The sequence below is a fragment of the Apteryx rowi genome, unplaced genomic scaffold (genome assembly GCF_003343035.1).
Source record: "Apteryx rowi isolate R43461 unplaced genomic scaffold, aptRow1 scaffold_409, whole genome shotgun sequence".
NCBI classification, from domain to species: domain Eukaryota; kingdom Metazoa; phylum Chordata; class Aves; order Apterygiformes; family Apterygidae; genus Apteryx; species Apteryx rowi.
The window spans coordinates 73060-93108 of NW_020450614.1; the positions used below are offsets into that span (position 1 = coordinate 73060).

At 40.5% G+C, this 20049-nt stretch overlaps 2 protein-coding genes across 4 annotated transcripts; one reads left to right on the forward strand and one right to left on the reverse strand.

Annotated features, from left to right (window-relative positions):
• Nucleotides 1-4316: 4316 nt before the first annotated feature.
• Nucleotides 4317-7863, reverse strand: CLRN2 (clarin 2). Its single transcript, XM_026075656.1, has 3 exons — nt 7250-7863; nt 5274-5453; nt 4317-4840 (listed from the first exon to the last, which is right to left on the reverse strand). The coding sequence occupies exons 1-3, from the start codon at nt 7500-7502 to the stop codon at nt 4575-4577; spliced, it is 699 nt and encodes a 232-aa protein (XP_025931441.1). The 5' UTR covers nt 7503-7863; the 3' UTR covers nt 4317-4574.
• Nucleotides 7864-8479: 616 nt separating this feature from the next.
• Nucleotides 8480-19709, forward strand: QDPR (quinoid dihydropteridine reductase). Of its 3 annotated transcripts, XR_003255183.1 has the most exons (8): nt 8480-8615; nt 8843-8935; nt 10153-10249; nt 11526-11666; nt 14034-14142; nt 16477-16560; nt 18337-18466; nt 18841-18925. XR_003255183.1 is itself a non-coding variant. In XM_026075657.1 (7 exons), exons 1-7 carry the CDS (start codon nt 8526-8528, stop codon nt 18944-18946), a joined length of 720 nt encoding a protein of 239 aa, XP_025931442.1. In that variant the 5' UTR covers nt 8480-8525; the 3' UTR covers nt 18947-19709. The 3 variants fall into 3 exon arrangements, 2 of the variants coding, with proteins under 2 accessions (XP_025931442.1, XP_025931443.1); XM_026075657.1 differs by lacking the exon at nt 18337-18466 and having other exon boundaries at nt 18841-19709; XM_026075658.1 differs by lacking the exons at nt 18337-18466; nt 18841-18925 and adding an exon at nt 17131-17979.
• Nucleotides 19710-20049: the final 340 nt, after the last annotated feature.

Genomic DNA, 20049 nt, shown 5'->3' on the forward strand with positions numbered 1-20049 from the left:
TGGCCCGGCAATGGTGGGGCGGGGTGGCGCCGGCGCCGCGCCGGGCTTGGGCCTCGCGGGTGCCCGGGCAGTTCCGCACRCTGCGGAGGACGAAACAGCTCGCGGTTCTTGTCCTGCAGGCGTATCGCAGGCTTTAAAAAACGATCTCGATGCGCATACTAAATACTCTATGTGCACGCTGAAGAGTAAAGTGTAAATAGTTTATGAAAGGGGTGCAGAGGCAGCAGGTTTGCTGGTTCCCGTGTCGGGTGGTGGTGTGCTCGTGTGGCAGCACTGCGTCTGTCCAGGAAGAGCCGATTAGGTCTTAGGAGAAAGCAGTAACAGTCTCAGAGTGACATTTAAAAAGGGAGAAAATGTAGGAGCTGAAAATAAAAGGCCAGTGAAAACGACTGTGGTAACATTTCCTCAGGAAAATCCACGGCAAAATACTCAGTCATCAGTGGAACAACAGGTCAGTTTATGCTAGTTTAGCAAAAGCGCAATATGGGAAAGGCCTGTGTGGAGTTTGCTGACATTCACTGCACTGTCAGCACGAAGACCCCGAGTTTCAGTGGCACCGAACATACACTGTGTTTTAATGGCAAGTGACTTGGATTTCTTTTTTGAGAATTGTGAAAGATAGTTTATAAGTAATGTGAGAATCTGCTTCACACGCTTGGATAACAACTAGTTTGCCTTACCATACATCTGTAACTGGACTTGCACTGTTACATTGAGAGAACATTACCAAAAAGGGTAGCTCAAGCTATTATTCTGTAGTACTGGATTGCAGTTCCCACCTAGCCACTTTTCCATTAGGTGGTACAAAGAGAACTAATCTGTCTTACTAAAGACAATGCCATTCAGAGACAATGCCTGAAGGAAATTGCATCCAATTTGATTTATTCTGTAAAATTACATTTTAAACATTAAATCACAACATTCTTTTTAAAAAATCAAAGTGGTAACCGAATTTTTTCCTTCATTTATTTAGGAGAGTCTCCCATATACAAGGAACAGTTTTTCAGTTCTTTGAGGAATGTCTGTAACTTCTCTACAGCTTCTCTACATCCTGCATGTAGCTTCTTCACTCTGCATGTACAAATTAAATGGGCGTTTTCAGGGTATCTGAAGTTGTCTTTTGACATTACTGAAAAATACAATTTGGCCCATAATCGCTTTAAAGTTCTGGACAGTTAATACTCATAAATGCTTTCATTTAGGATTTCAAATCTTCCAAAATTAAAAGAATCCGAAAATAAGTCTTCATTTCCACTTATCCAGCATGCATATGAAGAGCTATGGCTTTATGCGTAGAACAAAAATGAAAATATGTAAATAAAGTAGATCACCCTTTATATCAAATTCCACAGTATTTCTCCAAGTATTTTATGATGTAAAATGGAAAGTTGAAGTGGTCTAAGTGGTAGGTTGTTATCCATTGTTAGTCTTAAGGTGTCGATTTGTAATTGTACATCATTAACTATGGGTAATTGAATTTAACCTTATTTTTCCAGGCAACAAAAGAATAAATGTTCTATACACTGTCCCATCAGTGTGTCTTAACAGTGCTTGACTGAGACAACCTGTGCACCTGAACAGTTACTTCAGCCTTATATCTGTTTTGTTCAGTTTACTTCATACATGATAATACTCCTGTTCACTCTAAAGTGAACTGAAGATATTTTCTCACATGTCACAAAATAATCATTGGATGATAATGTTATTTGGTTGTTCAACTAATGATGTTACAATATCCTACAGTAATATCCAGAAATGCTCATATATCTGCTGTGAGAAACCATTGGACCATTACTGCAGAGTATGCTTCATCGTTGACAAAGTTCAACGCACAGATCAAAAAGCAGATCAGCTGAGTTGTCCCTCTTTATTTACTCTGATTGTATTTTAGAGCTACTGTGACCTGTCTAGGAATCCAGTCCAACAAATCTTTAATCTTGTCCTTACCTGACGAGTAGTCCCACTGCTGTTACTTAATAATTAGTTTTGGGGGGATTACGCAGTTTGTCAGCAGTATAAAAAATGTGCATACATGCAAATACTACCACTGAAAAGACTTTCTGAAGCTATCTCTCTACATGAAGGATCTCTAAGTCTACTTTCTTTTCACTTCCTAAAGAGAGTTATATTTAGTAATGGATAAATTATGTGTTACAATATAATTTTTTCTTTACCAAGTTACATGTTCATAGAACAATTACAAATGACAAGTATTTCATTTTATATTGAACTATTTGTGTAATTACATTGCAGTTTAAGGCCTTGTATTTCAGAGCCACTTAGAATTTGCTGGAAGGCGAAGGTGGTGGCATCACAGAGGACATCAGCATGGGCAGATCTGTGGACAGTGCTGTGCTGTAAGATATTGGGCGCCTTCATATACTGGGTTGGTCTGCCGGCTACCCACATACTGGGTATCACATCATCTTCCTGGCCCAGGGTAGAGACTGAGTAAAAACACCAGTAAAGTTAAATAAACAATTAAGTGGGTGGTATGASTTAGGAATTGGTTTTGCTGCCTTACTGAGTCCCCTTCATGCTAAAATTGTAACAGTGCTCCAGACCCATCAAAACATCCCAACTGCCTTTTAAATCTTACTGGGATTTTGTTATTTATTTTAGTGCTTCTGAAGAAGACAGACTATTAGTACCTGTTGCAAAAGCAGCCTCAACCAATTTCTGTTCCTCTCGTAATCCTGCTAACCTTCTAGGGCCAAAATGGGAGAGGTGTAGGCTATGGTAACAGAGGTTCCTTATTATAGCTGTAGCTTGTCTTTGGCTGATAACATTTCCTCTGAAATTAGGCCGCTGACTGCCAAACATGTGCTGGTCTTGCTGAACATGTGATGCATCATTTTCATTTCTTTCCTCACACAGAGCATGAACATACACTGCTGGAGAAGGGTGTTCAGTAATGCATTTGTCCAAGTTATGTAACCTGGTTGTTTAGTGAATGCTATGGTTTGGGTCTGCTTTGTAAATTCTACTTTAAGTAGAATTTTTCAACAATAAAACTGATTTTATAAGAATACTGAACGGAAGTAGAATTTACTCCATAAAACATTGGTTTTCATTGGTCTCTAAATAAAAACAATGTGAAGAGAGCCAGAAAAATAAATATTTGGGCAAAAGTTGTTAAACTCAGAGGCTTAAGGTGAGGTATAAGTCCTTATGTAGTTATCTAAATAAGTGGCCTTCAAACATGCTGAATATCTGCTTACTCAAGTAACTTTCTTTACTGAGTGTTCCGCACATTTCAATGATAAAACTAGTTATTTGGATACATAAAATATGGTTATAGGCACTTCTGAAAATACTAGGCCTTTATAATACTACTTTTGTGAAGAGATATTTTCAAATAAAAATGAAGGAAGTTTTATATATCTTGACATGTTCTTTTAACACTTCAGATCTCTTTCCGAAAAGATGTTATTATTTCTTCAAAGAGCTTTTCACAACAATAGAGTTACAAAACCTGGTGGTTTGACTATGAGTAATTGACTGCAAAATAATTTTTTATCATTAATTTAGATGATAACTTCTTTCATTGATTTAAAGAAATTCTTCCATTATCTGCAATTTCTGTAACTAAAAAGTTGGTATGTGTTCACTATGGTAGTTATATTCTAAAAATGACATGTTTAATTGCATATTCTTTTCACTGAAATATTCATTACTTGTGACCTGAAAATTGGTTGAATGCTTGTGAGAATTCTGATACTTCATAAAAAAGCAACTTTTCCATCCATTTAACCATTTTAAATTTTGTTTTCATTTTAGTACTGTTCCATCCTACATTATTTTTACTTGATTTCAGATAGAAACAAGATTTGGCAGAGGTCTGAACACCATTAATCTGTCATAATATTATTTTTCAGGTCACCTGAAAGCACTATTACTTAGATTGTTTCCTTTCCTTTCAGAGGCTGCAATGAAACCTTCATCTTGCAGGTAATCATTTTTTCATCTACTAGCATCCTATAAACTTCACTTTTCTCACTTCTTTACCTTCTGGGGTTTGATAATTTCTGTTTTAACACCATTTCACACATACTTATCCCTGTGTTTCTCCTAAACTTTAGCTTCACAGATACTGAAGTTCTCTTTTCCAGTGCTGTGGCACATCATCAGCCATATCTTATGTAGTCCTCTCAAATTTTGCAGCTAATTTTGAGAAAGTAATTGGCAAATGTCCATTCTTTCTGTTTTCAAATAATGCTATATTATCAAAGATTTATGATACATATATTTCTTTTAAACAAAAAAGATATTTCACCACAGTTTTCTAAAATACCTCAGATGCAAATTTTGTAAAAACTACAGTGGATAGCWTATATTCACTGCATATATTGGTCAGTTTTGAAAACAATGATATTTCTAGCATTTCTTTTTCCCACACTCAACATTAATTGCTGGTACTGTAGACTGAACTTAAAAAATACTGAAGATTTTTGCAAGTGGCATCTGTACTGATGATTGCACCAAAATTGTCCATCCAAATCAAAAGCTGAAGAGCTAAGGAGCTGTTTCTATTGTGACAGTTCACTTCATCAAAGTACTTTTGTGTAGATTTATTAGTACATGATATCTTCTGGTGCAACATTTGCTTCTTCTGTTTTAGTCTTAATTTTAGGGAAATTAATCCCACTTACGGCCATTAGCAACAAATTTACTGCGTGTGCTGTGGCACTTGCCACACAAAGCCAAAAACAGTCTTCAAACTGTTCTTCTAAGATTACAAACTGAAAGACATTTTCCCGAAAATTGGCAATTCTTTCTGTGAGGTGATGAAGTTTTACAGCAGCCATAAAGCTGGTGACTGCAAGTACTATAAATCCACCTGCAATAAAATGAGAAAGTATTCACTATTGTTGTCAAAACAAGCCAGACATTTTGGTTGTGCTTCAGAAAAGCTTATTAAATACATAAGGATTATACAGAATAGGGATAGACTTAAGGCATGGCTTAAACACCTTCAAAATGCTTAGTCTTCATTATATGACTAAACATTATAGCAGTGCTTAAATAAAGTCCTTTTATAGTGATATGGAGGCTAAAGACTGGCATTGCAGCTCCTGTAAAATGTTGACTAGACAGGCGACTGAAACACCATCTGACAGTTCTGTTTTGATAAATGAGAATTCACCGCTAACTTCATTTTATTTATAAGTTTTTAAGTCAAGGAGATACATCATAAGGCAAGAGAAGAAAGTTTTACTTTTAAAATTGTATATTCATGTGACTGGTGGAAAAATATTTGTAAATGATTTTACCTGCAAGGAAATTCCAAAGACATACTCCTGCTGGACCTTTAATAGCCCGGTAGGGAACTTTGATTGCGTTAAGAATGCAGAATCCAAAACTGACCAGAGAAAAGAAAAGGGCCACACAAAGGAACATTATAATCATCACATGCAGGCCTGTATTCAGCTTTTTCACCATATGTGGGAAAACTGGCAAGAAAAAGAATAATTTATTCAGCATGTAATTTTTCTTGACAACAGTAAAACATCACACTGTACTCATGCTACAAGCTCAAACTATCCTCAAATGAGTTTTTACAGATGCAATCAATTCAGTTAGTTACACACATCTTAGTTCACAAGGCTTTAATTTATTTGTCACTACATCAAAAAAGCAAAGATGTTCTGCCACAGGAACAATCCTTCGCACAGGACCTGGGAGCGAGGAGTAAAGGTTCGCTCCCTTCTGTTCTTATTTTCTCATGTGATTCTTCTTTCTCGCTCTTCCTTTCTTTATTTCTGGCTCCAGTGCGATCTACTGTGTATTCATATTCATATTTCCTAATCCCACAGGTTTCCACTTTCAAGTTCCCTTCTTGGCTTCTCATCCAGTGTTTGTGCCCCTTCAGTGCTCTTCTGGTCATCTGAGTGTTTTAGTTACATTTGTCTGAAGCTTGCAAAGTCCCGTGGGCAGGGCTGGCTTTAGGTTCTGTGAGGCGCTATATTCACGTATTCTGGTGTACACGAGCTCCTTCTCAGCAGCCTGTTGCTTGCCTGCCCCTATGAATGGCGACTTTCTTAATCTGTTTTTGTTTTCATAGCCAGAGTTCCTTAGTTGGAGGGCCAAATCAGCCAGCAGCAGGGAGCTGGGGAGCACCTGAGCATTCAGTTTATCCTGCAGCTCTTTAGTAACAAAACCGGAGGAAACATGAGTAGGAATTGGAGCTGACATGCTGACAGGAAAGACATAAGCTGATCAAGAAGAGTGATCAGGAAGTTAAGCCTTGCACACTCAAAAATGTTTTGAAGGCCCAACTGCCTAATTATATTACTAAAAAGAAGATACATCATATTATAAACAAATAAACAGATCTGAGTTCTAGCAGATTATTCAGGAAGCTTCATACTGTACAAACTTCATGCAGAAATTCAAGACGCTACCTTTTGAGTAACTCATTCTGGGATAGCAGTGAGCCAGGATAGAGAGATGAACCTGTGGGAAACTAATTGATTTTCTGTGGGTAATTTTTTCAGCCAGCTTAGCTTCCTGAACTACTTTAACACGCAGCTACATTCCAGCGCTGCTGCAAAGGATGGGGCAAGGCAGCATAGCTGTGGGTCAGGGAGAGGGTGAGACTTAACCTACAGTGGTTTAAGTTTCCGTGGATCGCCCCACCAAACTACAGATCTTCAGTGCAAAATATTATTTGCAGTACAGCACAGGATATATGAAAACTCAAAGTCATCCAAAGTACAGATCAACATCTGAGTACTTTTGAGATGTTAGGACAGCTGGAGAAATACATAAATGAGATCAGCTGAATAAATCTCTAGTTCTTAGGGGGAAAAAAAAGAGGGAGGAGTTTAACAGAGAAGGCAACGACAGAGATATTGCAGAGAACACTTGGCATGGGAAGGATTCAGGTAAGGGGAAACCATGACTTATGGGGGCATCTCCAAGTCATACTTCTTTCTATAGCTCTGTCTGAGATAGATACAGTGAGCTCCACTCCATCCAAAAGACTAAAAGGAAAACCTCTGTCTAGCCCTAGGGATTTTTTTATCTTGATTCCAGGACTGCATCTGAGAACATAACCAAAACAAAATCTAGCCTGAAAAGATGTAGATTTTACATTCACACTCAGATCCCAAGACCACAAGTGGGCCACAAATATAAATTTAATAATAATGATTTGCATTCTACACGTTCTGTAAACAAAAAGAATAGGGTGCCTTTAAAGTTGAGCTAGACATTAGATTAAAGATGCAACCAAAATTGTACTTACTTGTGAATTTGGAAGGACGCCCACCCAACCCACACTGGCGGATTTTGCCGCCCTGAAAGAGTCCATAGTGAATTTCTCCAATGAACTTGACCAGTTCTGGATCTGTGGCATTGACTAAATCGACTCCTGTTTTGCAAASGATCTTTCCAGTCATCCACTTTGGGGTCCCCATTGCAACAACAGTCAAGATAAACGACGCAAAACTTACTATAGAAGCCAGGGCAAATAAAGTCTTTTTAAAACAGCCAGGCATCCTAGTGGTTTCAAGGAATCATCTCCAAGGCCTCTCCGCAGTAATTAGGTATGTTTCCCATTTTTTCTGATGCTCAAAAATCCGCAAATGAATAGTAAGTATTTCAAAATACACCTCATTGTATTTTGAAGCTCCAGAAATTAAAATGAACAGGTAAAAATCAAGTCCAAAAATATATTTTGCTGCGACATCTTGAAATGGTTGCAGCTAACAGCTTTGTCACGCTGTAGCGTGGTGGTGCTTGTTTCTGAAGGAAGTAATCCTATAGCTATTGCATGACTAATGTTTCATCAGAAGTTTAATTGTCCTGCTCAAATGACATCAAGTTCTTTACCACAACCACATGGGAAGAAAACTAGGAGCAGAATCCATATATTTTTTTTAATTGCTAAAAAGCTGTCATAACTGTTGTGTATAAGGGACAAGGCATTAAAAAAAATAATAATTTGGCCTCAGAACTGTGCGGACACCTCAGCTGTATCGGGTTACTTTCCCTTGGTGCTTCCTCCGCCCCGTCTCTCTAAATACCACTGCTGTCAGAGCTGCTAAAACCGTTCATAAACCGCCGCGAGATGTCGGTGCGCTCGCTAAGCCTGTTAATTGAGGCACGCAAATGACGTTTTCCGACGTGAATCCCCAGACAGCACCAGCTCCGCGCCCGGGGAAGCTCGGGCCTGGCCCGCGCCCTGCGGCGGGGCCGAGATGCTCGGAGCAACCGAGCTGGCAGCGCCGCCGCATAGCACTAAGGGAGCCGGCGGCAACTGCGCATCTATAGCTGCTGCCGCTGCTCAAGGCCGCAGAGACCTCTGCGGCCGCTAATTTGTTAATCCGCGCAGCAGCGCCGAGGCCGGTAACACAGCGCTCCGCGGCGGCGCCCCGCTGCCGCCGTTACCGGCCGGCGGCGGCCGCCGGGCCCGCCCTCGCCGTAACGGCCAAGCCGGGGCGCCGGCAGGGCGCATGCGCTGGCGAGGGCGGGGCGGGGCGGAGCGGAGCGGGACCGGGACCGGCGGGCAGCGAGCGAGCATGGCGGCGGCGGCGGGCAGGGTGCTGGTGTACGGGGGCAGAGGCGCCCTGGGGTCGCAGTGCGTGCAGTACTTCAAGTCGCGGAACTGGGTAACCGCAGAGGCGGCGGGCTGTTGCGGGGCCGGGCGGCGGCGTGGCGGGCGGCGGGGGCAGCGGGGCGCCCCTCGGCGGAGCCGTGGCGAGGGCGGGTAACCCCGGGGTGAGGGGCCGGAGTGCGGCGGCAGCGATCTGCCGAGAGCGGCCCGCGCCGCGCCGCGCTGCGGGGGAGCGGCGCCTCCGTGCGGGCCGGCTGACGCGCCCTTCTCTCGCCGCCTTAGTGGGTGGCCAGCATCGACCTGGCCGCCAACGAGGACGCCAGCGCCAACGTGGTGGTGCGGCCGACGGACTCCTTCCCCGAGCAGGCGGAGCAGGTGGGTGCGCGGCGCGGCGCGGCCGTTGGGCGCCCGCGCGGGGAGGGAGGGCGCTGGGGCGCCGCTTCCCGCCGCCACTCGTCGCTGCGGGGGGAGTCGCCGCGTCCCGGCCCGCGGGAGGCCGGGGCTGGCGCGGGGTTTGCCTGGGAGCCTGGACGTTACCTGCCGCTTTAAAATATGAATGCTGAAATGAAAGCGCAGTTCTCGGTTATGTCTCTTCTTGTTACCTGAAGAGTGCTGTGGGCTGAGCCGCATTCCTGTAGTCGGGATGAATTAGGACGTCATAAACCGCAACGCTTCTTTTTGGTGTCCTAACACTTAAATCTGTTGTGTGTAGTATTCTCCAAGCACTGCAGACCCTCGTGGGATTCCTAGGAAATGTTTTCCACAACGGTAAATGTGGCAAAACCAAGGCCTGAATATTGTTTTGCTTTATTTTCAGCATTTGAAATCATTTTTATTTAACTTTGAACTTGTTCCTCTTATTGATAAAGTAAATGTTTTGGCTACTGATTCAGTTTGTGTCCACACAGCTCTTCAGGCTTTTGAAGTGTAATCTAGAATGTTTCCAATGTATTTTTCATTGTTGAACCTTTATGAAAGCCAATGGACTTTTTTTTTCCTTTAAGAGAGATGGATTGTTTGCTTTTTTACTGTGACAGACAAAATTCATTACCAACTGTGAAGTCTCATATTTGGAACAGGGAAAAGATACTGAATGTCTGTGTGACTTAATCACTAATTGTTGCTGTCTGGATAGAAGCGTCATCAATAAGGAGGCTATTCTTTAGTTGTTATTTTCTTGTACCATCATCAAAAATGTCATAGAAATAGTTCTGGTCAGACCTGGAGTTTCATTTTGCGTGCTCTTAAATAGCACAGTACCCAGAGAAGAACCTGTCAAAAAGTAAGTCACAAGTAAATTTTTTTGTTTATGACATAGTAAGAGTCAGATTTTTCAGTCCTGTTCAAATCAGTTATTTCCACTGACATCACACACTCAGATATTCAGCTGTAGTTATTTTTCAACATTATGGTTTTGTTTTGGATTGGTAGATAAAAAAATGTTAATTTTCTGCATCTGTTTAAATTGCTATGTGTTGTGTTAACTCAACTGTGTAAATGGAAGAAAAAAAAACAATCCTTAAAAGCAGCCTTGTTATTTCATCCTTTATCAGTCCAGTATTTTCAGAATGTTTTTGTTCTTTATGTTGAAGGTGACAGCAGAGATTGGAAAACTCCTTGGTGAAGAAAAGGTGGATGCGATCTTGTGTGTAGCAGGAGGATGGGCTGGAGGCAGCGCCAAAGCTAAATGTAAGCCTTTGGCACATGCATGCTAGTGAACACATGAATGAAATCTGAGAGGAATCCTTAAGAATCATGGCAATAAAGATCTTTCTTTCTGAGCACAGAAGAGGACATGAGCCTAATAGTACAAAGCAGCTCAATCACAACGCAGCTTAGCGCTTCTGAGAATTACAACAGTTTGTTAAATTTGCAGAGTGCTTGGCATTCCCAGTAATACTTTTTGATGCCCCATTTTTCATCAGTAGGTCTTGAAGCATTTTGTAAAGGAGTTTATTGTCTGTGAACTAACTTTTGCAAAGGTTTTCTATGACAGGCAAGTTATGTAAGACAGGGGCTGGGTAGAACACTGACGTTCTGTTTCCTAATTCACTGCTTTATCCATAAGGCCTCAGTTGCATCCTGCAGTTCTGTGAGCTGTTACTGCACAACACAGTATTGACAGGAGCTGTGTAATGACCTGAGATTGTGTTAGGAAAAAAAGTTCTAAGTTTAGTAAAGCTTTTAAATGCATAATATTCAGAATGGAATTTTATACCTTACCGCTAATGAAGAGACACATAAACATAGTCTTGCTTTCCATCTAGAGTAAATCCAATAAAATGTATCCTTTTCCTCCCCCTTCCCAATTCAGACATTCCAGGCATAGATTTCTTTTTAAAGAGAGACAATGGGAAGACAGACACACAGCAGTGAATATGTTTGTGTAATTGCATTATAGTGGATTGTTATTCATATGCACGCTATTTTGAATAAAGTAATTTATCATAACAGTAATTTATAGTAATGTTATTGGTAGGATAGCAGGATATCTTGGGATCAGGTGGTCAGCTTGTCTGCTTTATGTTATTGAGGTAGATACTTGTGCTTATTCCATATTTTGTTAAGGAAATCTTCCTACTGTATGCTAAAACCTTTGACATGCCTAAGCATTGCTTTTCCTCTTTCCCCGGTGAATATTGATAATAAAAAACAGTGTTTGGCACTCAGACAAATGACTGTTCAAATTCTGCTTTCATTTGAATTTACTGTTGTTGTCGTTTTTTTAATTTCTGGTAGTGAGAAGGCAGGTAATTACCAAAAATATATGCTGTAGAGCAAGGACTCAGAGCCCAAAGAAGAGGAAGACATGAAATACATGAAATGATATTTTACCTGAAGTAGAAGTAGAAAATGGTAGAAAGCATGTTTTCGTAGTAGTGTTGAACTTGGTGTGATAGGAAGGAAATTAGAGTTAGAAGACTTCTRTCTTGTAGTTACTTTTGCTAATTCTCTTCTTAATCAGCATTATACAAAAATTGTGATTTGATGTGGAAACAGAGTGTTTGGACGTCCACTATTTCCAGTCACCTAGCCACAAAACATCTGAAAGAAGGAGGCCTCTTGACTTTGATGGGAGCACAAGCTGCTTTATCTGGAACGCCAGGTAAAATGCAATGCATCATAACTGCTGGGACATCAGCAGTGGTTGCTGCATGTTAGTCTATGAGCATTCTTGTTTGTAAAGCAACAGTTTAACCCCCAATTTCTTGACCTGCTATACAAATGGAAAATTGCTGCTGAAACCCTTAAGTAAAGTACAATTTTACAGATGGCAATACCAAATCTAGTGAAGCTAGAGTGCAAACAAACAAACAAAAAAAATCAGTGTTTGAATACCAGTTGATATGCATTGGTGAAATGTAGTTGGCTAATATATGATACAGTGAAATATGTTCGGAAAATAAGGAAGAATAGAAGCACACTGAAAGCTGTAAGTGCAGTGCTTAGATGAGGTTAAATCTTCTATTTGCTTTTGTGAAGGGCAGAGTCCTTAATTGCCCAATTTTTCCATAAGTGATGACTTGACTGATTCTATTAAATATGTTCATCCTGTTCATGTTCTGATTCCAGTCCACCTTTGCTTCAGACATAGATAAGCTTGTTGACCTTCAGCTTTGCCCTCCACTAGCTCCAGTACCAACTTTATACAGATTTTTCATCTCGTTCCTTTTTGCGTTGCTCTGACTGGAGGAAGAAATCTGGGAGCAATTTAAAAAAAAAAAAAAACCCACAGGCATTAATAGTGAAGGAGAAGGTTTCTAAGAGGAATACTCTTCTTTTCCAATATTTTATATTAGTGCGACTTTGCCAATATTTTGATGAAATAGGAATATTCATAAATTTGTTTATAACAGCTGTGTCTAAAACCTTTCAGTTCTTAGAGCTTTCTACTATGTTCAGGAAAGTATGCTGTATTTTCTAGTTAATGATTTATCTTCTATACTGACATGTTTACAGCTGCATCTGACATAGTCTGAAGATAAAAGGCTTATTTTATGAGAATAAGCAGATGAATAATTTACTGTGTACTACTGACTGACCATACACAAATGAAAACGTGAACCTCTAGCAAACTCTTGATGTTTTTTTGGGTGTTTTTTGGGGAAGCAGGGACAACAACACAGGAATCAAAGTGATTTACTTTCATGTTTTGAACTAGCTGGTTTCAATAAGTCTGGATTTTCTTTAAAAACACCATAGTGCTTTAGGCAAACACATGGAACTTATTAACATCAGGAAAAATTGGGAAAGAATTGTTACTCAACTTTTGCAAATAATGACTTGTTAGGCTTGTTATCGCCAGCCATTATGGAAGGAATCATCTTTTTCTTGTCTGCTGTTCCTGTGATTTTTCTCTTCCTGTGTAAAAATGTCAACCGAGTAAGACACGCCTAATGCAAATTGTAAAAAACTGCAAATGCTATAATAGATACAGAGGCAGTCTGACAATGCTGGCAAAGAAACGCAGAAGCATGAAAAGGTTTAAGACGACTTAGACTGAAGAGAAGAGATAAGGTGGAAACGTTGTAAAGATACAAAAATTTTATAGTAACAAGAAAATAAGTTAGCCACCTCTGCCTGTGCTTTTGTCTAATAAAAAGGGATGTTATACAGTATGTTTGATTATAATGGAAACACTTCTACAAAGCAAAATTACCTTTTTCCTTTTGCTATAAAATATTTCTTCAGGAGCATTAAAAAAATACGGTTACGTGGTCAATCTGTGTCGAGACTGCTTGGCAGATATATACCTTGAGACAGCTCAGACCTATAGCACCCTGCCCATCTGGATCTTGTATCTGGCCAGTTTACCATGGTTCCTTTATGCTCTTATTTCTGTGGCACTTATGCTGCTAAACACTGGCTAGCTAGTAAGCAATAGTACTTGGGAAAAAGTTGGCTTTACATGCAGATTATTTAGTAATTTTCTACCATGAGGTTTCTTATACTTTTCTCCAAAGTGCCTCTGTTAGAATTAGGGTGTTGAGCAGGTGAATTACAGTTCTCATGAGGCATGAGCTGTATCTGTTTAGGTCCAAATGGGCAAATATCTTAGTCATATATTTAAAACTAACAGATGGTTGCCTTATTAAAGTTCATGAGCCTCTTCACACTTACTGCATTAGTTCTGTAAGGTTAGCCCTGTCGGTCCCGTCCTTGAGTATGCTTTGAAGCGGTTAAACATATTTAACTTGGTAAGCTTCTTATTTCTGTAATAGTAAGTAAAGTGAGTACTGTGATATTTCCTGGTTGTCTAGTAAGTTTTCTTTCTCTTTTTTTCTTTTTCTTTTTTTTTTTTTCCTTTCAATATGTATGTCTTGCTATGTTTTAAAAGTCTGATTCTGTCATCAGACTGTGGTGAGTGATCTTACACCTACTTTTCATCAAATAACATGAGTTTTTATCATGTTACTGATGATATTGAGAGCTGCCTTTATTGTGCTCTAATTTGCCTGTTTTTAATTGTTAGGGATGATTGGCTATGGCATGGCTAAAGGAGCAGTGCACCAGCTTTGTCAGAGTTTAGCTGGTGCCAATAGCGGCTTGCCATCTGGTTCTGCTGCAGTTGCTGTTTTACCGTAAGTGGTTGCATGGTTACCTCTGCTGCTGCGTTGTTTCATTTAATTACTGCTGTAACCTAGAGTCGCTTGGATATGTTTTGTGATGATCCATCCACGCTGCACAAACAGCTTATTAGACCTACTTACAACTTGACAGAGAAAGGAACTGTCTTGGGTGTATGAACACAATAATGTGCAAGTTACCCTAAAAATGATAAAAACAATTTTTTTTTTCTTTGCTTTGCAGAGCAGTATTGGATGTTAGGATTAAAACTTGATTCACTTTTAACCAGTTTAACCATAACCATGTATTAACATGCTATTTTCAGACTAGAAACAACTGTAGAAGTGAGATGAGCTATTCAGTACAGCTATTCAGATTTAGCTGTGTGATAATAGTAAAACAAAGGATTACTTGCTAGATTATACTTGGCTGAAGATGCTTCTGTGCAAAGTGTTGTACATCAGTTTGCTTGATCAGTAATATTAGGTCACTTTGAGGACCATGAGAAGAAAGTATAGTTTGTCTTTTCCCATCTCAGTTTTCCTTTCGATGCTTTGAGGCAAGCTGGTAGATCTCAGTGTCTAAATCTGGTGATTCTACTGTGAGAATTTAAGTATTTTTCTTGCCAGGTCCATATCAAGTACAGCACCCAAAACTTAAGACTGAAGAGTTCTGAAAAGGGTTTCAGAACAGTACCTGAATTCTGACTGCCCGTTTTCCTCTTACATGAACTCTTACACACACTTCTTTAGGTGAAAGAGGAACACCATTAAGAGTGTTTGAATAATTAACACCTTCTACAGAGTTTTACTGACATGCATATACCATGATCAGTGGTCTTTTGGCCTTCTGGACTTGCACAGAGCTTATGCAAAACTCTGTTCTTGAGTGGACTTCTGAGGGAATGATTACGCCTTGGATTTTCAACAGCATCTGATTTAACAGATCTGAGGCAGTTCTGAGAAGTTTGCTCTTTAGTATCATTGTATGTAGTATAAATATGTACTCACAGAATCACGGAATGGTTGAGGTTGGAAGGGACCTCTGGAGATCATCTAGTCCAACCCCCCTGCTCAAGCAGGGTCACCTAGAGCACGTTGCACAGGATTGCGTCCAGGCAGGCTTTGAATATCTCCAGAGAAGGAGACTCCACAACCTCTCTGGGCAACCTGTTCCAGTGCTCTGTCACCCTCACAGTGAAGAAGTTTTTCCTCATGTTCAGATGGAACTGCCTGTGTTTCAGTTTGTGCCCGTTGCCTCACGTCCTGTCGCTCGGCACCACTGAAAAGAGTCTGSCYCCATCCTCTCGACACCCTCCCTTCAGATACTTGTACACGTTGATAAGATCTCCTCTCAGCCTTCTCTTCTCCAGGCTAAACAGGCCCAGCTCTCTCAGTCTTTCCTCATAAGAGAGATGYTCCAGTCCCCTAATCATCTTTGTAGCCCTTCGCTGGACTTGCTCCAGTAGTGCCACATCCCTCTTGTCCTGGGGAGCCCAGACCTGGACGCAGTACTCCAGATGTGGCCTCAGCAGGGCTGAGTAGAGGGGCAGGATCACCTCCCTCGACCTGCTGGCAACACTCTTCCTGATGCACCCCAGGATACCATTGGCCTTCTTGGCCACAAGGGCACATTGCTGCCTCATGSTTAACTTGGTGTCCACCAGCACTCCCAGGTCCTTCTCCGCAGAGCTGCTTTCCAGCAGGTCAACCCCCAACCTGTACTGGTGCGGGGGGTTATTCCTCCCCAGGTGCAGGACCCTGCACTTGCCTTTGTTGAACTTCATGAGGTTCCTCTCCGCCCACCTCTCCAGCCTGTCCAGGTCTCTCTGAATGGCAGCACAGCCCTCTGGTTTATTGGCCATTCCTCCCAGTTTTGTATCGTCAGCAAACTTGCTGAGGGTGCACTCTGTCCCTTCATCCAGGTCAAACTAACAAAGTGAAAACTTCCTATACTTGTGCACTTAATCTCTGCCTTTGCAGCTGGTCTGAAAGCCTGTGTATAGCACATATGTGCTCTGTGATACATGTGAACAAGCATATTGCTGCTGTTTTCTGTCTGCATCTGAGAGGCTGTTAGGAAGAGAGGCTGGAAGGGAGCGTGGGCTGGGTGAATCGCCCTAAAGGGCTGGATGTTGTCAGTGGGTTAGACGGCTAAGAGGTGATAGGCTGGGAACCTTTGATATACACTGAAAGTGATGGTTATATACTGTTAAATGTGTAGAGGATGCAAGGGAAGTCCATGCCATGTGTATAAAAGTAAAGCAGGTGTTACAGAAGTGACTAGAAGCAGGTGACTTCATTGGAAACATGATGTATAAATAAAAGGTTTATCTTTCTCAATCACAGGGTTACCTTGGATACGCCAGCGAACAGGAAATCGATGCCTGACGCAGATTTCAGCTCCTGGACGTCCTTAGAATTCATTGCTGAGTGAGTATATGTGTGATGACTAAGCAGTTCCTCACTGCCCCTTTTGCTGCTACATCTTTTTGCCTGTCCTTTCTAAATGGCTGTCTTGGATTTGGGTATTTTTTTCTCATCATCCGCTCATTCTGCGTGCCGTTAAATCAGGTTAAACTTATTGCACAAGCTCCTTAACTGGTGAATATTAGAACAACTCCATCAATTTTAGCGTCKCTATACCAGTTATTCCGATAAAGGAGAAGATCTCGTAAAGCCTGTAGACAAACGAAATTGCAGACAGCAGATGTAGACATCAGTAGTCTGGTTTAAAGGTAAACTGCAGAAAGGCATGTGTTTTTTCTTTTTGTTTTTCTTGTTTTATTTACCTCCTTTGCTCTTCAGTTTATAGTATGTTAATTCACTTCTCACATGGCAAAATTCCAGCTCTGTCGTCTTTAGAAAAATTTAGTCCAGAATTTCTTTCCCATATCCAGAAAGGTCTGTCTTGAATGATGTTGCAAAATGCTGAAACTTGAGCTGCAGCTTATTTAACAGCAAGCTTGGACTTAAAGGCTTATTATTTCTAATTCCTCTCAGTTAAAGGTAGAGAAGGTGAAGCATAACACTGCCTTCTGTGATGTGGTGAAGAGCAGGTCTTTGAATGATCCTGCTGAGGGTGATCTGTCAAGAGGAAAACATGGACACAGTGTTTTTGCTTCTTTTTGGAGAAAAGCAAAAATGGATCTACCCTCATATAGTGTAAGGACATAAAGTTTATCTTTTCAGTTTCAGCATCAGTTCTAAAAGCCTTTAAATTTGCATTTACCTATTGCTATTGTTATGAGAGTAGCTGAGTTTTGACATCCAATTTCCTTGCTTTGTGGCTTTTCTTAAGTTGGATGTCAGACTGAGAAATGGTTTTTGCTGTGAGAAGCCTATGCAGCTGCTTGATGTGGCTCTTTAAAAGGGCTCCATCAATTTAATTTAGTTGACCTAAAAGTGTTCAAAAAATGTTCCTCTTGTGCTCCAGAGACTGCTCAGCCAGATGTTGTGGTTTTACAAATTTATTTGTAACTTAAAATTTTAAAGTGTCTTTTCTTTATGGGAGAGTTAGGTTCATTCTTTTGTGTCTTGGTTTTTAATTCCCTGAGCTTAAAATCCAGCTTTGAAAACTGAAATTCTCACTAATGCTGGAAGAAACTAATACTGTCAGAGTTGGTAACATCATTTCCTTCCTCTTTGGAAGGATGCAGGATCTCTCTTCTAATATGACACTTACACTCTGAAGTCTGTTGTGCTCTGGAAACCATTATATCAGATTGCATGACCTTTTAAAATGGCAGTTGTAATATAAGCCATATTGGAAGGGCTGATGGACCCCGAAAAATATTCTGTGCTTTGGTCCCCACTGACAGGACAAGAAGCGATGGGCACAAACTGAAACACAGGAAATTCCACTTGAATACAAGAAAACACTTCTTCACTGTGAGGGTGGTTGAACACTGGAACGGGTTGCCCAGAGAGGTTGTGGAGTCTCCATCCTTGGAGATACTTGACACCTGACTGGGCATGGTCCTGGGCAGCCTGCTCCAGCTGACCCTGCTGAAGCAGGGGGGTTGGACCAGATGATCTCCAGAGGTCCCTTCCCATTTCAACTATTCTGTGATTCCTGGTTTATACTATTGTGCATAATGCATGGGTTAGGCCTAAGGAATGTTCTGGCCTGCTACGTAGGATGACTTAGGCCTTCTGTGCTTCTATCAAGACCACATTCACAGTTAAATATTTAATATCTGTTGGCAGAGCACAGGCGGAAGAATGAGGAGAAAAAATAAGGAAGAATGGGTTAAGAAGGAATGACATGGAAAGAGAAAACTTGGCTAGGCTCAAAGGCAACAGTAGGGGAGAAAGAGAATGTGAATAGAGAGCAAAGGTATGGGAAAAAGAATAATTATTCAACCTAAAATGTTTAAAAACTCTATTTTAGCCATAAATTTGCATTTTGGATGTATATGATAAAGATGGCTTAAATAGCTACCACTTAGACATTTTAAGTTCTTGGTATTTTTCTTTGAGGTGCTCTGAAACTGCTATCTGTGTGCTGTAAAGCCCTCCTGATTTGTTTAGGCCTCCATCTAGCAATAAAGGTCTGAATCCAGTTATCACATTACAAGTTTGGGACATGGATGGAAGTCTCAGTAGGAGGAAGTAGGAAAAGCAGTAGGCTTTCATTTTATGCCTCCTGTCAGTATACCTAATAGTTACTTTTTTTTTCTTTCTCCTTCTCATCCCTTTATTTTGAAACAGAGCTTTTTATGATTGGATAACAGGAAAGAACCGACCAAACTCGGGGAGTCTAATCCAGGTGATAACTACAGGAGGGAAGACTGAACTAGTTGCAGCACATCTTTGATGTCAGTCACTTAAGATTGTGAAGCTTCAGCAAAGGAGACTGAGATTGAGAATCTTGACCTATGGAAGATGTCTGCTAGTATTATTTTGGATGGTTTTCTGTATCCAGTGATTAACTATGTCACTTGTGGAACCAGACTGCAAGTAGTATTTCCGTGCTGTCAGTTGCTAGCTGTCAGCATTTATTTACCAAGTATTTGTCTCTAAATGAAAGTTGCAGGCTTTAAAGTCCTAATGTCCTAATCCTGAGCATTATATAATGACTTACCTCTTTTCTCTGAAATGGGAATTGTGCTTTATTATGTCATGTAATCACATATATGATGGTCAGATTCTTTTCTCTGTCAATAAGTCTTTTTGGCAACTTTTTGTGAATGTCGTGGCAGTCCTTCTTTTTGCATTGGAATATAACCACACCACTCTGTATTATGTTGGCTGTAACTATAGGAGTCATTGCAGTCATATATAATGTCCTAGTCTTGTAAACTTTTTCATGTGAACATTCCACTGGAGTTAGTGGAACTGTATAGGGATTAATCACTTGAGAAGGAGTTCCTGATTTGCCTTACAGTTTATAAACTGCTGTCAGGTCTACAGTTGTAGTATAACGCAGTTGTTTTGCCAGATGGTTAGGTATGTCTTTGTATTACTCATGATGGTTCTTTACTTTTTGAAAAAGCAAAGTGCCATAAAGAACTACAACAAAAAACACGTGTCTGTTTCAACTTGGAGTTTTTTGTGCTAAATAAATATATATTGTTTTACGTGTTGGGCTAGCGGCTTCATTGTAATCCAAACATATTTAGAAAGCATTTTAATCAGATTTGTTCAGTACTTTCAAAATAACAATCAGTTCTGTGACTTATGCTTAATGCAGACAAAGGACTTCTCATAATCTTGTATTTATTTCCTTCTGATGGTGTTGTGGAAAATACTATACGTTTTTGTGGTAGAGATGTGGAAGAGCTACTAGTCATACACTTTGGCTGGAGTAAATGTTTCCTTTGGTCCCACTATATCATGTGGAACTATGGTTTGGTTGCAGAATGAAAGTTCTGCTGCTTCTGAGCATAGGCGCAGATGGAGACCAGTCTTGTCAGTTTT